Below are 22071 nucleotides of genomic sequence, written 5' to 3' on the forward strand. Positions count from 1 at the left end.
TATATGAAAATGTTTAAACTTAATTTTCGTGAGTTTATCTATGCATTATTAAATAAAGTTTGCCTAGTAAGGAAATATTTAAAATGAAAGATGTGAAATAAGGATTTTCCGCCATTTTCATATATTGCCTTTTCTGACCACACGCTGGGCTGCACAGTGTATGTCACATAATGGCACTTCGCGTGAAGAAGAGCACTTTCAACATCGCGATGCCTTGTCTTTGCGGAAGCAAAGACTTTGGAATGCCTTTGCAAAAGGTATTCGAAGCTACGATGTAAAATGCGACACCAATATCGTCTGCTAGTGAACGCTGTGACATATCTCGTATTTTTCGCTCAATGCTTTCACATTATTTGCGATGGAAAAAGCGTTCATCGTTCACTTCAATTTCTACGCTTGCTAGAATTTAATGATATTCGCTTCATTATTCTCATTACGAATATCAAAACATATGCAGGAAATAAGCGTGGAAAAACATAACATTTTTCTCCATTTTTTATTTGAATTCGTGGTGTCGAATCCATGATGTCCATTATAATAATGTAATGTGTTCGTTTTCGATCATGCTGATTCGCTCAAAGTTTAACTACATTGTGCTAAATAACGTTGTCAATTGCGAGATTTTCCCGGGATGTCCAATAAATTTCAACGCTTTCAAGGCACGCACAGGACGTGCGTTGATTAAAGGAGCATTCCACATGGGCGCGTTTCAAAGAAATGAATTAATTTCAACAATTTTGAAAGAATATTCATTTGACGTACAAAATCAAATCAATCATCTCGAGAGTTCATGCGCATATAATATATATTTTCTTTTTTGATTTTAGAATTAATTTGATTAATTTTTTTTAAGTATGAAAGTTAAACCACTCTGAAAATTAAATCATTATATATTGAATTCTTTAATTAATTATATACAATTATATGTGTAATCTTTCGAAAATTTACAACATAAATCTAAAAAAAAACTACAGGAAAATTTTTATTCATAAGTTATGCATGAATGTGCGTTTTTAAGCTGACTCCGAAACAATGTGTTTACTTGTAAAATATTCTACAAATTCTCATTCATGCGACAAATTTAATTGCTTGTCGCATACAATTACAACATTGTTGCGTCGTTAACATATGTTAACTCCACCACATGAAGCGACATGTGTCTCGGCTTGGCAAATGTACATATTGTAGTAGCCTATAATTGCGTTTGACAGTAAATTATAACTTGCAGTTATATTTCATAAACATATTATTAAGTAATTTTTTAATAAAAAAAATACACCAATATTAGGTATATACAAGATGCTATATGTATGCACGATAATTTTTAAGGAATTACATTTTGCGCGACGAACATGTATAATACATATATGTATATATGATATACACAATTTTTACACACACAAATCTGTTATCTTAAAATATAAAAAAAATAATTTAATCCTCACCATAACACAATATGCAACAGCAGAGTTCTAATATACAATATTAATTTGTAAGATATATGAAACTAAAGCAGTATTTAAAATAATTAACATTTTAAAAAATAATTTTTGCACAAAATTGAATTATTATTTGTTTTTTAAATAAATATTTATTAACAAAAGAAGTATATAATTTTTAAGATAATATTTTTGGAATTATTATTTGTTATTTAAATAAATATTTATTAATGAAAGTATATAATTTTTAAGGTAATACTTTTAGAAGTCATTATTCTTTATAAAATATAATAAATTAAATTCTATTTATATAAAAGCAATCATAATAATTATAAATCTTAAATCTTAAAATATTGCATTTATATTTATAGAGAGAGATATATTGATTCTAATAATAAAGATGTAATTAAATAATTTAAATAATTTACAGTAAAATTAATTTATGAATTTTATTACATCATAAGGTAAAAAATAGACTACTATCACGGAGATAGATAAGTAACTAAATTCATAAGCATCAAATAACAAATTAAATAATTTATAATTAATAATTTGTAAGTTGCTTATCCTATAGTTACTTCGCTATCACCCGATGCCTTCTTGATCTTTCTTCTTTACTCTTGTTCATTTTTTTATTTTCGCATGACATAACACTTGCAAGAAATACGATTAATTATGACAATTATGCGGCTCTTTTTATGGAACTCTCAACATTAATTGCACATATTTTATTAGATTTTGATAGAAGAACAGAAAAAAACTATATAATCATTCAAAATTATTATCCGCTCAACACTCAAGAATTGCGCAATCAAATTTATGCATTATATATGACATAATATTAGCTTTTATATTTTAAAATATATCGACAAATAAACATTGCACTTATGAATATTAAAATTAATAAATATTAAAATAGGATAAAATTAATAAATATTAAAATAGGAAGTTGTATATATATATATGTATATATACATCGACAAATATAATTGTAATACTAACCAAACGCCTTACGATGTCATTTGATTGGAATTGATTTTATTTGTATTGGCGACATTGTAGTAATAAAAATGTTCCGCAAATTTAGTTTAAAATTGCATGAATTGAATTAATAATTAATTAAAATTACGCAATAATCGGGGAAATAATTATGCAAAATTATATATCTACTAACCATTTCGTACCTTCGGCTTTCCTAAAAGAGATATACATATGAAAACAGTTTTTAGGTTTTTGAGGGTCCTGATTTTAAATTTATCAAAATTTAAATTCAAAATGACAGATTCAAGATGGCGGCCAGAAAAAGCTGAAATATCGATTTAAAATATGAGCTTGGATTTTATTTTTTTGAATAAATATTATGTTTTTTCTGAATATATACACACACGCTCGCGATGTTATATATTTTTTTTCAAGCCGTGCATCTGCCGCGATACTTTTTCGGATGTCCCTCGCATGCGTCGTTTTATTTCGCCCACACTTTGATTACACGTATAAACTATTATAATATTTATCACAATAAAGTTGTAATCATATTTAAATAAAACTTTAAGTGTATAATTAACGTATCAATTCTATGATTTTTCAACATAATGTACGGTTATTCTCTACTATCTAAAAGTTTGATTTTTTGCTAAATTTAGATAACTATATTTTATTGCAACCATTATATTTCAAAGTGCGCGATTTTTTTACATGTAGCCTGAACTTTCTTCTTTAATTTTCTTCTTTAATCTCATTGCGTAGGTACATATATGTAGTTTTAAGATAAACTTGTCAATAACTTATCAATTGACATTTCGTCATTAACGCAAATACTGAAAATTAATCCCGATCAAAATATGTTTAATTATTTAGTAAATACAATTTATATATATAATACTCATATATATATTATTTACTTATAAATTTGACATTTTTTCTCGCATATTTTAGAATATGATATATTGCTTTTAGTTAATATTTTAATAATTATTATTATAAGCTGTTATATAATAATTGTCTTAAAATGAAAATATATATATTATAGTTTGTTAATAGAAATAATATTGTTGTAGAAAGTAATATATAATTTAATCGTACACAGAAAAAAAGGACATTCTTGTTTTAAAAATATATTTAGTTTTAACAAACTTGAAATGAGATTATATTGCGTTAATTAAAGAAAAATATAATTGCTTACTTGAATGAAGCCATTTTATATAGTTCAATCAAGAAAAATATATTCTTATGATTTAAGATTTAATTTTCTTGAATAGAAAAGAAACAATGTTAGATAGAAAATAACATTTTTAAATCAAAGATTATAATTTTCTTCAAGTAGAATTAAATAATTATATATTCTTGAGATGACAATTATAATATTAAAATAAGACTATAATATTGTTGAAATTTAAAATTATTAAATTCTTCTAAGAAGATTATAAATTGTTGCGTATATACGAAACAATGAACGCGTTAATTTAAGTATATAAGTTTTGATTTGACACTTATTTCTTTTCTGTGTACGATTCTCGAATGTCGAGCAGAATAGTTTTAAACAATTAAGTTTTCGCGTTATGTTTTTCCATCAGTATATCAGTAAAATACATGCGTAAAGTTAATTCGGAAGTGTCGTGCAAAGTACTATATGATCCTACTTAATCATGCTTCGCAAATAAATGTTATGCGCCATGAAAAAGTAGCAAAAAGTACATAAAAGGAGGAAGAACAGGAGAAGGCTCAGGGTAACATCGGGTGATGGCGGAACAACTATGAGCAATTAATAACTTATCATTTGTTACTTTTGCAATTAATTTTTTGTTTATTTCCACAGTAATAATCTATTTTACATCATCCTAATGTTATGCATACATAAATAAAATATTATAGATTTTATTTTGATATATGAAATACATAAAATATATTTACATATAATAACATCTTTATATTAATTGATATTTTTCATATAAATAGGTATAAAATATTTTAATATTAAAATTTATAATTATTTGAACTAAATAAAATTAAGTTAAATTAAAAATTATATATTTCTCCCACATTCCTAATATTCTCAATTTGTTTAACTTTTTTCATGAGAGATTGCAGTTCACTGTGGAATATTCGAAGAACAACTCCTTGAATTTTTTAAATATATCTATAATAATAAATGATGGGCACATCGAATTCAATTGGTACCAGAAATCTACATTTTCCGGAAGATTTTTGAAGTATTTTTCTTAGCATCCTCTCACAAAAAAGGGATCATCATTGGGCTAGAAAGAGTTTTTAAATTTTTTCACCCTCGGTACCACGGAAAAAATTTTTCATTTATTATTAATATTCTGTTGAACAATGGTTATTCTTTTAGTTTCATCTTTAACACAGTGTCCGATAGATTAAAGTCTCTCATCTCTTGTAATAATTCCAATATCATTCCCTCTCTCCGCTCCCCTTCCCATTCCTAATCCTTCTTTGTCCCATTCATTAAAGAAATTTCAAATAAACTTCTTCCTACAATTAACATTGACCGAAGATTAGCATTTGTAAATAAGTTATAATTTTGTTGAGTCTCTTTCTGTTATTTCAATACACAGATTAAATGGCCACGAATTTAATTAGAATGAGACAAAAATTTTAGACAAAGAATTGTTATATAAAAAAAGAATAATAATTTCCGATATGATACATATTTTCCAACAAGAGAATGGTCTCAACATTCAAAATGACACAGAACAGCTAGACAAATCTTATCTTCCTATTATCAAAAAATACTCTCTATATTCAAAGTTTTCTGGTTTCTGTCCATCTTTTTCTTAGTTGTGATGTCTTTTTCCTTCCCATTTCCTTACCGCATTCTTTCATAGTTTTTTTGTACAGTTCCATCTACGCAGTCATTGAAATTCTTTTTTATTTCTCTCTACGTACGCTTAATATTAACGGCTAATTTCTTCCTATTTCTGCATTAATTATATTAATTTCTATATGTATTCTATATGTCTTCATTTTTACATAATTTTCCGCTAAATTTCATTATGTTCATATTTTTATATTTTTTGGTTGGATTGTCTTGCGAGTCTGTTTTGCTCCGTTCAGTTTCTCTCTTTACACATTAGCTCTCGCTAATTCACGCTTTTCGCATGCATTATTTCGAGATTTTATATTGTAGTGGTTGCAGATTTGTGTTACTTCTTTTGCAATTTCAATTTACTCCTTGGATATACAATTTCTTATTATTGACGACGGGTTTTGCAACCGCTACGGGAGAATCTTTCATTTTACTTTTCCGCTTTTTTTACAAAAAATTACATGGCGAAGATTTTGATAAGGTGAGTGACATGTACTTCCATATATCCGGTTCAAAATATTTTTTCCTTTTTTTTATTAATTTTCTTTTAATTTGTGTATTTCAGCGATTGCTGTTAAATAATTTATATGTCTTTTGTGTCGAATTTTTTCGTTTACCGCTTATTTGTATTTTTTTTACCTCTATATAAATGACATTGCTCCGGCGATATTTATTTTTGTTTTATGTTCGACTCATGTACCGCTTAAATTTGTACAACATACACAAAAGGTCTGGATGAAACTGAAAACGTTGCGTTTGTCTTTCTATAATATTTAATTTTTTCACAGCTATTTCTTACGATCTCTTTTTAATTTCTTTTGTAAGAATAATTTAATTAAATCTCAATTCACGTACTAATTTCTAATCCTTTCTAATGATTGCCTTTTTTATGATTGATTTAATAAAATTTTGATTTAATAAAATTATATTTTTATTTTATAAAAGTTTATAGATCTACAAAACTTTTTTTAATTATACAATTTTTTTATTTTCTGTTAAATTTGATTAAAAAATTCAATTGCATATAATATGTATTTTTTTTTAAATATATATTATTTTGAAACTTGTTTCATAATTTCAATATATTTATACAGGGCAATATTGTGAACTACAATTCCACAAATTGTTGTGCATCCATTGATGGATTCAATTATTTTGTATTTTAATCTCGAAATAATGAATATATATATGAGTTGAAAAAAGAGAAACTTTCGATGTAACATGATAAACAAATAATTACTTCCATTATCTATTTTATACAAATATTGTAAAGATACATATATCAACATGATATATATATCATACAGATAATTTTAGTATCATCTAGAATAGTTTAGCAAATAATCAATCTCTTCGTAGTGCTTCTCATTGTGAAAGAATATTATACTATATTTATTTATAATTACAATTTTTAAAAGAGTTAGCAGATAACTTTTTTTAATGAAAATTAATGAATCTTAAACATGAAATTATATTATCACAAAATTACTTAATTTTATAGGAAATATAAAAAACGTCCAAGCATGGAAATAAAATAATAAGTTTAATTCTTCAATTAACTTTAGCTGGATTTTAATAGAACTTAAATTGATGCTATATTAACAAATTTAATATCAGATAATTAAGAATTTGCAATATGCGGCCACTTATCGAATTTTTTCTGGGAAGATCTATTTTAACTAAATCAAGAAATTAATATGTAATAACAAAAAAACACAAGAAACAAGTAAATTATTAAACTTAAGGAATTAATTTTGCATGCTTTTTTTAATTCTTACTTATACAACAATTTGTAGTGCGAATTATTAAAGAATTATTAAAGAACAATAAGAGTTACAGGCAATAAACTTGAAAATCCAAAATAAGAAGAAATACGACAAATTACGTCTCTCGAAATTATCACAAATTGATATCTCGATACTTTTCACGTGCAATATTGCGCGCATGGTCGTAACTTCCAGCACGCGAGATAATTTACTGTTGACGTATTTCTAGTTGCCTACGTTTATCTAGACTTGCATTTGTTATGCAGGAAGCTGTTACGAGAAGTGTAACATGCTGAATAATCCTTTTCTCACGTGAATTCAAGATTAACAAAATGCGTAAATAGTCTGAAACAATTAAAATATACATGTCACATGTAATATCACTCGTGTGTATCGTTAATTACGTTGAGTAAAATTTAGTACATTAGCGTAATTTTCTTTTCCTAATTTTAATTTTTGTAATTAAATTTAATATAATGCATCTCTCTGTACATCCGATCAATAATATACTTTAATAAAGCGTGAACGCCCGCGCACACGATGCAATAATAATCTGTTAAAACTTTAAATGAGTTTATTTCACGCGCGCAATCATGTATTTTGCCTCATCCCGACATCTCTATGCTGACTATGGTCATAAAAGTTGGCATAATTCAAAATCAGCACGAAACGCTACGAATACTACTGACGTTGCAATGTATATGTCGTGTTCCAACGGAAATCGGAATGCCAAAATATCGCGGTATGTTGTGTATTATATTTCCAGGTAATATCTATCTGCGAATATACAATTATGATAAGTGCGACGACGTGGCAACGTGTCGACGCGCGTCGAGTGCATTTTAATAAATTATGCGAAGAACAGACAATGTGTATGTGTGTTGAAACGCGTGAAATGCATTTTTCGGTAAATAACTTTTGTTGTTTCAATTACTGTCACCATCCGCCTAAAGGTACATAACGGGTAAATTGTTCTGCTACGTGAATCATATTGTCCTTAACGTGGTTTTAGAAATGAAGCTAAAAATAGAATTATCGTAACTTCGAAATTCTTTTTGTAGAAAATAATATAAATTTTAATTAAAATTTCATACAATGTATTCGAGCCATATATTTTAATTTTAAAATTAACACATTTAAATATAAAATATTGTATTTTAAAATTATATCACATATATTAGATTTATAGATTACAGAAGCCTGCGAAGGTCAGTTACAAAAAGCAAAGTAGATGAATCTGATAGATTTTTTGATGCTGAAAACGAATCTGGCCGCAGAATCTCAGTACGTCAGGTTTCCGAGTAATTTATAATTAAATAGTCTAAAAATGGCAATTTCAATAAATTCCATGAATTTATTATGGAAAAAACTAATTTTTTGAAATATTTCTGCCAATGGTATTGTATAGTATTAGTCTTCACCTTTCAAATCCATTTTCGATTGCCACTGTACAATTTTTTTTCTGAGATATACAAGTATGAAGTTATAAGAAAATTTATGTTAAGGAAAACTTACACATATCAATATGGCAGATCCACTATCTGGAAATTTGAAAAGGCTTACATGTATCAGATTCGGTTGTTCAATAAAGTCCTGTAAAAATGTATCTAGTTGTTACACATTTTGATAAATTTTTCTAAATTTTATATCTTATTGTGATTTTGTCTGCAATATTGGACGCGCCATTTTTAATTTCAAAAAATGACAGGCGACGTTCAAAAATTTATGTTTTTACCAAAATTTTGGTTCGTGATAAGACAAAGAGATAACACGATTAAATTGGAGTGGTTTATTGGATCACTATGCGTGATCAGTCTTATAACTTGCAGGAATGGGAAAGTTACTTTTTAAAAGTAACTAATTACTGTTACTCGTTACTGAGTAAAAAAGTAACTCATTACCGTTATTAGTTACTTATTTTTAAAAGTAACTAGTTATCGTTACCGTTACTTTAAAAGTAACGATTCGTTATTTTTCCTGTTACTTTTAATGCTAAAACAAGATAAATCTAAATAAAAAATTTACTTTGGTAATATTTTTAATTAAAATATTAATAAAAGCAATAAATTTTTTATTTTAAATGTACAAAACCGTAAAATATTTAAAGAGATATAGATTTTAAAGCACTTAACATGTAATTTCATATAAATAAAAAAATTTTAAATTCCATTAAATTTATAAATACAGCTAAATTTGCACTCTTTTTGTGCTCTCGCACGATATTACGTCAAACTTAAAAGCTAGCCAATCATATCCATTCCTCAGAAGAATGGAATAACTATGATTGACCAATGATGTCATTAATCGCTCTCAGAGCAATAAATTTCATTCAAAGTATTATTCGAATTCATTATATGAATGTCGATGACTAAAAATTGAATATGACGGAAATACGATGTCATATATATTTTCAAAATATGAAAAGTAACGATAAAAGTAACTGTTAAATTCATTATCGTTACTAAAAAAATGTAACTACATTATCGTTACAGTTACAGAAAAAAAATGTAACGCCGTTACTAGTCCGTTACCAAAAAAAAAATAACTATAACGGTAACGACGTTACAAGTTTCCCAACCCTGATAACTTGTATATCTCAACGAAAAAAAATCGTGCGGCAGCAATCGAAAATGGATTTGAAAGGTGAAGACTAATACTATACGATGTGATTGGCAGAAATATTTCAAAAAATTAGGTTCCCTCATGAAATATTCATGAAATTTGCCGAAAAAGCTATTTTTGGACTATTTAATTACTCAAAAACCTAACATGTCGGAGAAATTCTGTGGCCAAATTCGTTTTCAGCGTAAAAAAAATCTATCAGATTCACATACTCTGCTTTTTGTAACTAACCAAACCTAAAATTTCGTAGGCCTGTGTTATTATTAAACCAAGAGGCATGTTATAATTTACATAGTAACCATTTTTATGTGTAATTATATAACAGTATTACGCAAATGTACTAAATAATAAAACATGGATATTGAATTAGTAATTGGCATAAAGAGCAAGATATAAATGGAATTCGTGATAATAATTGAAATATTTATTTGTATGCATTATATGATAATAATAAGAAATAGTATAATTTATTTACAAGACTATATTTTTGATGTACACAAATTACAGATTACTTTATTCTAATTATTTTATCGTATCATTAATCAAATAAATGCTTTTTCAAAGTATTGATTATTCAACTCTTTATTACGTATAAAATTAATTTTTATTCTAAATTTTGTAAGTTTGAGATTGTTAATTCTAAAATATTGATATTTTAAATATAACAGCATGTGTAATATTTCACATAACTGTATAATATTGATGATATCAAATATTAATATATCATATATATTATCCCACACAGCACGAATGGCTATTTGCCGACTGATAGTCGACATTTTTTAGTTAACTTGAAGTCGTCTATTTAGTCAACTATTTCTAGTACGGTTTATTGTCGACTTTAACTATCGACTATGAGTCGACTTAAGAGCGATCATTTTCAGAAAATTAAAAGTCGCCTTTCGGCAAAGCGAAAAGTCGATTAAAAAATTTTTTCATCAAAAAAAGGACAACATAAAAAGAATATTTTCGTCATTTCGTTTTTTACTTTTTCGGTAAAGCGAAAAAATATGTGAAAACTATCTTTCTGGCCAATTTTTTCAGCCAATAAGCAGTGTTATTATTTTATATTTCATATTTGATATTATAAGAGATCGCTTGTCTGTTCGATTTTTGTGAAACATAAAAAAATTAATATATACTTCAGTACATAGTTACATATTCTTTAATATACAGGGTGTCCCGAATTTAAATGGCAAAACTTCAGGAGCGTGTAGGGGACCGAAAAACTAAGTCAAAAAGTCCTTTAGCGATTTGCTCGTTTTTGCTTCATTTTGGAGAAAATCGCAAAAAAAGAAACAAAACAAGTTTTCTTTTTTTTACTTATTTATTTACATTTTATTTGTTATCATCTATTTAATGCAGATATTGTTCAAAATGTAGCCCTCTTACAGCAATGCAAGCATTACATCTAGCACTGACTTGATTAATTGCGGCTAGACATTGTTCTGGTGATATTTGATGCACTGCATCTATGATTCGGTCTCTTAATTGCTCTCTTGAATTGATTGGCACCGAATAAACTTCCTGCTTCAAGGTTCCCCATACGAAGAAGTCCATGGGTGTCATATCAGGTGATCGGGGTGGCCAAGGTACTATTCCTCCACGTCCAATCCATCGTTGTGGATAATTTATGTTCAGCCAAGATCGAGCAGCTCTGCTATAATGAGCTGGACATCCATCGAGTTGGAACCACATTTCAATCCGCTGCTGTAAGGGAATGTCTTCTAAATAATTAGAAAAGTCGTCCTCTAAAAAATGCGTAAATGTGATTCCATTCAATCTTTCGGGTAAGAAATACGGTCCCACCAGCAATCCGTTCCAAATTCCAAGCCAAACGTTTATAGCAAATTCATGCTGAAACCTGTTTTCTCTAATAGCTCTGGGATTTTCATGAGCCCATACATGATAATTTCTTTGGTTAACAATTCCTCCTCTTGTAAAGGTAGCTTCATCGGTCCATATTATTTTTAATGGAAATAAATTGTCATTGCGAATTGTTTCAAGAAACCAATTACTAAAATTCAATCTCTTGACGTAATCTTGAGGTAATAAATTCTGTACTTTTTGAAGATGGTACGGGTAGCGATTATCACCTTTCAAAATTCGCCATATTGCCTGCCGCGATATTCCTAATGCAGCTGATGCTCTTCGGACGCTAGTCTCAGGATTGTTATCAAAGTGGTGTTGAATACAATTTCTTCTCCGACAATCTGCTCTTAACGCTGCCTGGAATTGGTCGCCTTCATTACGAAGTGAAAATGACCCAGTCTCTCGTAGTCTATTAAAAGTCAACGAAAAGACTTGTCGATTAGGCACTCTTCTATTTGGAAATCGGCGCGCATACTCTCGCATCGCTTCTAAAGCATTACCGTTGCAGAAACCGTACACGAAAACTATATCAGCGTATTCAACATTAGAATATGTACGCGGCATTGTAGCTGATGCTATTCACTTCAAAATATCTGAGTAACTGACTAAAGACTGATGAAGGACTCATAGAAGAAAGCAAGAATGTAAACAAATGAAAGAATGTAAAGGATAACATCAAGTAACATCAGTAAAAAGAAGAAAACTTGTTTTGTTTCTTTTTTTGCGATTTTCTCCAAAATGAAGCAAAAACGAGCAAATCGCTAAAGGACTTTTTGACTTAGTTTTTCGGTCCCCTACACGCTCCTGAAGTTTTGCCATTTAAATTCGGGACACCCTGTATATATATATATATATATATATATATATATATATATACCAATTATAATTATTATTTCAATTAAATTGGGCATTTTCAAAGACTTGATTGATTTAATTTCATTATTCTTTAGTTGTATTATATGTAACGATATTATATAATTAAAGTATAATAAAATTAAATCGATCAGTTTTTGAGAAATAACATTAAAATAAAAATTTAGTAATTAATGGACATATACAGGGTGACCCATTTTAACTTAGGCAGCCAAATAACTCGAAAAATAAGCAAGATAGAGAAAAATGTTTTAGACAAAAGTTGTATGGTTTCGAGGGGGCCATAAGATGGTATCATTGGTTTGACCTTGAAGAGTCATTTGAAGGTCACGTGAAGGTCACTTCAATTTTTTTAAATGGAACATCCTATATATTTTTATACATTCTTGTAGCTCATCTCGAGAGCTTTCCAAAACACTATAATTAAGTACATTTTCGTTAAGTACTTTTTGAGTTATGAGGCTTGAAATAATTTCTTAATTTTACATAAACCGTAAAATATCTTGTAAAATATTCATTTTTCGATTACCTTACCTTAATAGTTTTATGTACAAAATAATGAGAGGAATCAATTGGTGTAAAGAAAACACATAGTTGTTTCGAAGAAAAAATATGTAATTTGCAATTAACAATTCCATATTTTTTCTTCGAAACAACTATGTGTTTTCTTTACACCAATTGATTCCTCTCATTATTTTGTACATAAAACTATTAAGGTAAGGTAATCGAAAAATGAATATTTTACAAGATATTTTACGGTTTATGTAAAATTAAGAAATTATTTCAAGCCTCATAACTCAAAAAGTACTTAACGAAAATGTACTTAATTATAGTGTTTTGGAAAGCTCTCGAGATGAGCTACAAGAATGTATAAAAATATATAGGATGTTCCATTTAAAAAAATTGAAGTGACCTTCACGTGACCTTCAAATGACTCTTCAAGGTCAAACCAATGATACCATCTTATGGCCCCCTCGAAACCATACAACTTTTGTCTAAAACATTTTTCTCTATCTTGCTTATTTTTCGAGTTATTTGGCTGCCTAAGTTAAAATGGGTCACCCTGTATATATATATATATATATATATATATATATATATATATATATATATGATTATTATTATACTGATTGAATATACATACGAGGGTGGTTTGAAAAGTTCGTGCAAACCCAAACAGCACCAAGTCGACTGTTAGTTGACTATCAGTCGGCAGAAAAAGTCTAAAGTCGACTTCAAAGTCAGACTGAATGTCAATTTAAAGTCGACTAACAGCTGACAAATGACTCGACTATAGTCGACTGTCAGTCAGCTAATAAGTCGACTTTATGGCGATTATAAGTCAATTTTCAGTCAATTTAATGTCATGTCCATTAACTACTAAATTTTTATTTTAATGTCATTTCTCAAAAACTTGATCGATTTAATTCCCAACGGAAAATAATTGGTATTAGATATCCACTAGATATTCTCCATAGGCTTAAGGATATCCACGAATATATGAAAAATAGCTATTATAGATGCTGTAGATATCTAAATATCGGCAATTCGAGGTTTCATAAATATCTACAGGATATATATAAACCAATATCCTGTAAATATCTGTACAACATTCAGTGGATATTTATTATATATACATTTTTATTACGTATATATTGATATTTATTTTTGGATGGATATTCATTTAATGTTCTGTATATAGATACATATATGATGGAATTAAAAAAAAGTTAACCGTCTGCGGTTAATTATATAGAGCTCTAGAGCTCCTTGCAAAAGCTAAGAAAGGTGCGGCTATAATAGTTCGCGCTCTTTGACCGATAAGCCGTGATTCGTGGGACCTGTACCCAGTGATGCCAGTTTCGAGACGCTGCCCCCACCACTACATGTAGTGGTGGGGGCAGCGTCTCGAAACTGGCATCTATGCCTGTACCGCGGCCTTATATTATTGTCTTAGATGAATTTCACTTTCGGGTTTTCCTTTTCGCCACTTAGCGGCGAGGCGTGAAGCTCGTGGAAGTATATGAATATTTCTATTTATCCATTGGATATCTTTGATATTTGGTGAATATCACACTCACACGCAAAAAAAACGGGCTACTAAATTTTAGCAAAATATTTTAACATCTTTTAATGGCAATAAATCAGCAAAAAATTATCGTATTGATATGAAATAAAGCTTAAATTAAAGTCCTCTTAAAAACTAAAAAAAGAACCGATAAATGTGCATAAAAGGTCAGACCTCGTCGATTTTATCGCCATTGAAATATGTTGTAGAGGAACTTTTTCTGAGTAATTCTACGCAAGATATAAGTGGGGGATAACATTGATTTAGAAGATACAACAAATTGAAGTTTCACAATTTTAATGCTTTTTATCTCCTAAAATATTCATTTGAGAAAAAAAATTTAGGCAAAAAATAAAGCCCCTGAAAAACCCTACAAAAAAGGTTATATGCATTTTTTTCATAAACCTACTATTTTAGCTGTTATATAAAAAAATAATAATTTTAAATACATTTAATACAATTTAAATTTATATAGAATTTAATACAATTTAATACAATTAAAAAATATCACAAATGTATGTGTTGCGACGTTTTTATTTTTAATTTTTCGATCCTCCTCGGGTGTTGGAGAGGAGGATGTTAAGGGGGAGCGAAAACGCCGTCAAAAAAAAAGACACAAGGTGGATAGAGATACTCGCGCTCGGAGGAACTAAGATGGAGGGCGTTCTCGCGCGCGCCGCGGCGAAGCGAAGGCCGTCTCGAAATCTCGAAGATGGGTGCCAGATACGGTCTTCCACGTATCAGTTCGCAAAATCGTCAGAATAACGCGAAGAACGTTAGCCTGTTTCGCCACGGGCCGACCAGCTCACCTAACGGTAGAGAGGCAGGGTCCGTTGAAAAGGATTTAGAATTATTTTATGCGAAGCTGTCGGTGATTACGAAAATTGACGAACACAACGGAATTTAACACACACGAGAAACGAACACTCAAATAAATTACGCGAATTTAATATAAAAGAGAATGTAACAAATTTATTTAAATAAAAGAAATATAATAGAAAAGAATATAAAGGGAAAGAAATAACAAGTTCTAGAAAGAAATAGTAATAATGACATAAATTAGCGAGACTGAATTAACGAAATATAACTGAGTTTAACATAAATGCGAAAATTTGAAATAACGTACAACAGATCGACAGCGGTGATAACAATAGCAATACGAAATCGAGATCATAAGAAAGATATTTATCGTCCTCTAGGCCCGTTTTTATGGCCGGACTTTGCGAAACCGAACGGCGTTTCGAGATCGTAACGGAAATTTCGACAATCTCATTAACGACTCAATTTTACCGATCTTTATGCTTTATTCTTTCGCTCGCTCACTTAGTCGACAGCAATAAGTTCGAAAAGAGGCTTAACATTTGAGCGAGAACAATCCAGAAATCTGCGAAGACGAGAAATTGTCGCCCGCGACGAGCGCGTTCGATTCGCTCGGAATTCGATAGCCGTCGGACGTCGCTTCGCTTCTTTTCGGCGTAACGCTTTCTATCTACGCGAAATCCTCGAATTTCGACCCTTTCTCAATCTATTATGCACCGCGACACACTCGAACGTACGACAATTACCACGCAAATACCACGCAATATACTCGTATCAAGAGCGACAAGGACAGTACGACTTTTGCCACGTTGTCACACTCATACGGTCACACACTCACATATACGCTAATTGCAGACGAAAATTACCCGGAGATCGGTTGCGGGGATGTCTTACGCGGTTTCGACAACTCTTTTCGACAGCACGGATAGCGAACGCATTCCCCGCGATTTACCGCGCACGTGGTCGATATACGAGAGCCGGTCACTACGCGTTTTACGACACCCCGAATCCCGGAGAGAGACGAACGGTTCCTTATCAGCTACGGCCTACGTTACGATCGTCCTTGATGCCTCGGTCGCTTGTCTCCGGTCGCCCGAAATACACGAAAATCGCGAGCTCGGTACAATGCCCGAGCGACAACGAGACACGAAAATGGCGACGGCGACAGAGCGGCCGGTCCGCGGACAGAATCGCGTACGTGGCTTACAATTAGCGATGGGCAACCTCACCGATACTTTCTCCCGTGACCAGGGGATGATCCTCGGCTCGTCCTCTCAACTTGATCTCCTCGGCGACAACGACACGCTAACGATAACGACAACGACAAAATCTCTCGAACACGACTATCTGTTGAGAGCGTCCGCACCAGAATGATTCCCTGGATCTCGCGATCCAGGGTCGATAGCGGCGTCAATTCTGCGCGCAGGGGTGCGCGGATTAGCGGCCAATAGCGCCGCGACACGCGAGGTATTACTGCGCCCCGCGACAACGCCGTATCGGGGGCCGTAACGGCCCCGATAATTTAAAATTCCGAATCTCGGTGACCCTGTTATCCGCGGTCTTCCGGATGCTGGTCCTTCGTCCTCCGTCCTTGGAGGGTGGCGCCGATCCGGTCCGGTTATTCCGGCTCAAGACAGCTGTTTCTTGGCTGTTTTCTCTCCGTTATTTGAAGGGGGCGAAATCCACCCGCGACTCTGTTCCTCCGGCGTTGTCGTATCGGCTGTCGTAATGATTCCTCTTGGGCCTCTTCTGGTTTCCCTCCGGCGGGTTGCCCGACGTACAAAAATGATACAAAAAAAATAATTAATACTAGCGCGAAAAAGGATAATGGCTCGTCTCTCCGGAGATTTCGATACGGCTCTCGCAATCTTTTTCTGGCGCGGCCGCTCGGCTCGCGCCCCGTGAAGATTTCCGGGGCGGATGGACGCGCCTCGGGACGGCAACGTCACAGTGTACACACACACACACACACACACGCGCGCGCGCGGGGGGGTGCAAGGGGAGCCTTCGGTTCTCTCTCCCGCACCAGCCCGCCGGTAGGTAAGATGGACCTCATTTTACAACTTACAGCATATATCTATTGTGATTGAACTCTTCGCGATGCGTCCCCTATTGTCGGGAAAGATGCGAGAAAGGAGCCGAAAGCCCCCTTGCATCCTCCCGTGTGTGTGTGTCAGTTAATTCGACTGTTGACAAAATACTCACGCTCATGTAGCTACCTCTAAAATGATGTAAATAAAAATTGTTTTTGACAAGGTCATAAAGGAACTAGGACGGTGTACAAACAGTTAACTGTCCCTAAGTTCCTGTTACGTCCGGTGGACTCCACGATTCTTTTCTTTCCTCGAAACGATTTCGTGTAAGAAAGAAATCAAGGATCGACTTGCATTTGGAATGTAAAGCGATTCTTCTTAGGAATAAAGATAACGCGTAGAAGAACGCAACCTAACTCGCGTGTATCGCCATTAAACTTTAACAAATCTAATTCAGAGAATGGCCAGTCGAGATAGCGCTAACGGAACTCTAAATAAATTCGTGAATTATAAGACGAAAAGTTGTTATAAGAAACTCCAACTGTCCCGTATTTATTGGTACGGCTTTATGTTCGAAGCCTCTCTATCTAAAGAATTTTTAAAATAAAGATCTGGTTCTCGGGAAGATTGTCAAAATCTAAACATACAGCAATATTCTTGAAATTGATAGTGCACGTGCGCTCGTTCGACAGGCCACCCTCAAACGTTCTCCGAATCGTTAAATCATCAAGAACGATAAGCTAATCAACTTACTCCCACTCTCTGGATGGAGCTAAGTCTCGAGCCAAAGGGCTTAATCAATAAAAATCTTAAGAAACGCCTCTCCTCCCAAAAATCAGCCTCCTTGTCCTTAAGAAGGGAGTATTAAAATTATTACAAAAGATTCCCACCATCCAGTAAGGAGGAGGAGTAATAACTTTAAAATGCAAGCGCAAGGCGCGACGCGCGCTATTAACACTACAGTTGACAGTTCAGTACGCTAATTCTTCCAACGAGCAGCAGTGCAATTGACAGTTCAGTTCACAGTTCGAGTCAAGATTCAGTTATTCAATTTTAAAATTATAGAGTCTCGGGGATCCTTTTTTCTTGCATTATGCAATTGAGTTATTAATCTGTTTTATATCACAGTGAAAATGATTTTGTTAACATTTAATTGTGCATCGTGTGAATTTTCTGATGAACATCTCCATTACCCAGCTCTTCATGTTATAAACCTCCGACCTCAGCCATTGCAATTTTATCAACGCACTCATTTTTGTGATGCCAACGAGTTGTGAGTAAAATTGAGTAATTTTTATTTTCTCCCTTTCCCATCTTACTATCTCACAATTTAAAATCTATGTCTGACAAATAAATTTAAACGGTTTAATAACCATTAAATTTTTACTAATTACTATCAATCAATCAATCCTTGTCTCACCTCTCCTCCAGTCTCATTCCTTGTTCTTCCTAATTCGCATGGAATCTCCGTAAGGTGATTCGCGAACAATTCCCTGTTCGCCGGGAATCTCCGCAAGGCGATTCGCGAACAATTCCCTGTTCGCCGGGAATCTCCGCAAGGCGATTCGCGAACAATTCCCCGTTCGCCGGGAATCTCCGTAAGGCGATTCGCGAACAATTCCCCGTTCGCCAGGAATCTCCGTAAGGCGATTCGCGAACAATTCCCCGTTCGCCGGGAATCCCCGTAAGGCGATTCGCGAACAATTCCCCGTTCTCCAGGAATCTCCGTAAGGCGATTCGCGAACAATTCCTCGTTCGCCGGGAATCTCCGTAAGGCGATTCGCGAACAATTCCCCGTTCGCCGGGAATCTCCGTAAGGCGATTCGCGAACAATTCCTTATTTCTCTTTATTAGCTCTTTCTGATTAATTTACCGAGAATTTATATTGTTTTCTATCTTTATATCTCATTTCAGCCCTTCTATATATATATCTTTTCATTTCTACTTTTTCTTTACTCCCTTTCGTTTTCTTTTAATTTCCCATCCTTATATTATAATTTTTATTATTATCTTTTATTTTCTCTTTATATTATTTTCCTTTGAATTATCATTACTTTTGGGAGAAACCGTTGAAATAGATGAATAATTTTCGAACTTAGACTTGGCGAATCTCTTATCTTAATTTTATTATTGTATTTTAATTTAGACCTGTGTTTCAGCGAATTTAGAAAATTTTAATTCTAACTATAACCAGGAATGGGAAAGTTACTTTTTAAAAGTAACTCGTTACCGTTACTCGTTACCGAGTAAAAAAAGTAACTCGTTACCGTTATTAGTTACTTATTTTTAAAAGTAACTAGTTACCGTTACCGTTACTTCAAAAGTAACGATTCGTTACTTTTCCCGTTACTTTTAATGTTAAAACAAGATAGAATTAAATAAAAAATTTACTTTGGTAATATTTTTTATTAAAATATTAATATAAAAGCAACAAATTCTTTATTTTAAATTTACAAAACCGTAAAAAATTTAAAGAGATATAGATTTTAAAGCATTTAATATGTAACTTCACATGTAAATAAAAAAATTTTAATTTCCATTAAATTTATAAATACAGCTAAATTTGTCGATTAATCGATATTCCGAAAATAAATAATTTTTTATGAATTTTTAATGTTCTTGACCAGCATGACATTTAGTGAAAATGTGTCGTGCTAATAATTTTTCGTGTTTTTAACGGCAATTCTGGATAGTTCTATAAAAGTTCTATCCTTTAGAAACATTTTTACGCAGGGTTCCGACCGTTTACTATTTTATAAATAATTATTTAAAAAATCTCTCTGCTTGAAAAAGTTTTTAAAGAATAGAACTTTTATAGAACTGTCCAGAACTGCCGTTAAAACTACGGAAAATCATCAGCACGACACATTTTTACTAAGTGTCGTGCTGGACGAGGACATTAAAAATTATTAATTATTGAAATATCAGTCTGAAATTGCATATATAGGCTAAACTATAGCAGAATTATTGGGAACTCTTGCTAAAAATAATAATATTCAATGTGTTTTGGTTCTTTAGAAGGAAAAGTGTCGTGCTAGATTCGCGAAGTTAGCACATTTATTCGATTTCGATTTTTTAATATAAGGAATGCGAAACTCTTTAATTTTTATCAGGAACTGTAGAACTATGAAAAGTGCTATCAGAACTTTTAGTATTTTTTTGAAATTCGTAGATTGTCGTGTCAGCTTCACAGACACCTCTCAGAGCAATAAATTTCATCCGAAATATTATCGAATTTTATATGAATGTCGGTCAATGATTAAAAAATTGAATATGACAGAAATACGATGTCATAAGTATTTTCAAAATATGAAAAGTAACGGTAAAAGTAACTGTTAAATTCGTTATCGTTACTTAAAAAATGTAACTACGTTATCGTTACAGTTACAGAAAAAAAAAATGTAACGCCGTTATCAGTCCGTTACCAAAAAAAAGTAACTATAACGGTAACGGCGTTACAAGTAACGCGTTACTTCCCAACCCTGACTATAACATATATGCGCAAGCGACGAATTCTATACTTCCCTTAATGAGTAAGCGTTATTTATATTTTTATTACACATTCACTTTTTATTTTGTTTTATTTCTTATATTACATTAATTATATGTATATTGTATTAACCAGTCAGAATTTAATTCTTAACGTAAATTGTTCCCTGTATATTCTGACTGATGACTTCCGAACGATTGTAACACCCGCGAGCATATATACATACACATACAGATACCCACTCACGCATACCTACAACTGCTAAGATGTATTTTTCTTTCATTATTTTCTTTATATATAATATATGTATTTTAATTTAATGTATAATTTAATTATTTAAACCGTTCTCTTCCCTAAATCCTGAGATCGCGCTAGGTCCCATCCCGCGTAACAAGAATTAAATTCCTTTACCGAAAAGGGGCCACCGAACGAATAAGCTTAAAAACGCAGCGTTAAAGAGACCTTCGGTCGCTGACCTGTGTCAGGCCCTTCACATTCGTTCGACCCGATCCATACACACGCCCGAATAAAGTGTGTCACGGGGTAAGTAAGTTGCGTCCTTCCATACGGCCCATCCATTCCAGGGTCTAGACGCAACATTCCCATCAGTTCATAATTTCAATTTGTTGCATCTTCTAATTCTAAACCAATACATCCCCCACTTATTTCTTGCATAGAATTACTCAGAAAATCCTCCTTTACAACATATTTAAGTAGCAATAAAGGTACAGCTTTGTTTTAGAGGGCACGAGTTGTGAGAAAACGTGGTGTGTTTTCTGATTGACCGTGACATGCTGAACACAATGGCGGTATTAGTTTTTGTCGGTGATGTCAAATTAAAAAGTGGGAAAAGGGATGCATTGCGAAGAGTTCAATCACAATGGATATATGCTGTAAGGCTATGCTTGTAAAGCGAGATCCACCTTGCCTACTGGCGGGGTGGTTGCGGGAGGGGGGGCCGAAGGCCCCCCTTGCACCCCCCGCGCGCGCGCGCGTGTGTGTGTGTATGTACACATACACATGAAATCACAATAAATCATTCGTAAAAAGTGCACAAACTTCGTCATCACGTAACTTTTTAATTTGACATCACCGACGAAAACTAATACCGCCATCGTGTTCAGCATGTCACGGTCAATCAGAAAACATACCATTTTTTCTCACAATTCGTGCCCCCTAAAACAAAGCCATACCAAATCGGCTCCCTGATACAAAAATGTTTTTAAGCTTATTTATTTCTTAACAAATCCATATTTTAATCAA

The 22071-nt window shown here is 32.2% G+C and overlaps 1 protein-coding gene across 1 annotated transcript; it reads right to left on the reverse strand.

Moving 5' to 3' along the window:
- Positions 1-11009: 11009 nt before the first annotated feature.
- On the reverse strand, positions 11010-12089 carry LOC145969941 (uncharacterized). The gene has a single exon (XM_083096278.1). The coding sequence runs from the start codon at positions 12087-12089 to the stop codon at positions 11010-11012; it is 1080 nt and encodes a 359-aa protein (XP_082952404.1).
- Between the last annotated feature and the right edge of the window lie 9982 nt (positions 12090-22071).

The sequence above is a fragment of the Camponotus vicinus genome, unplaced genomic scaffold (genome assembly GCF_025532165.1).
Source record: "Camponotus vicinus isolate PSW18456_S1 unplaced genomic scaffold, iyCamVici1.0 SCAF_4, whole genome shotgun sequence".
Lineage (NCBI taxonomy): Eukaryota > Metazoa > Arthropoda > Insecta > Hymenoptera > Formicidae > Camponotus > Camponotus vicinus.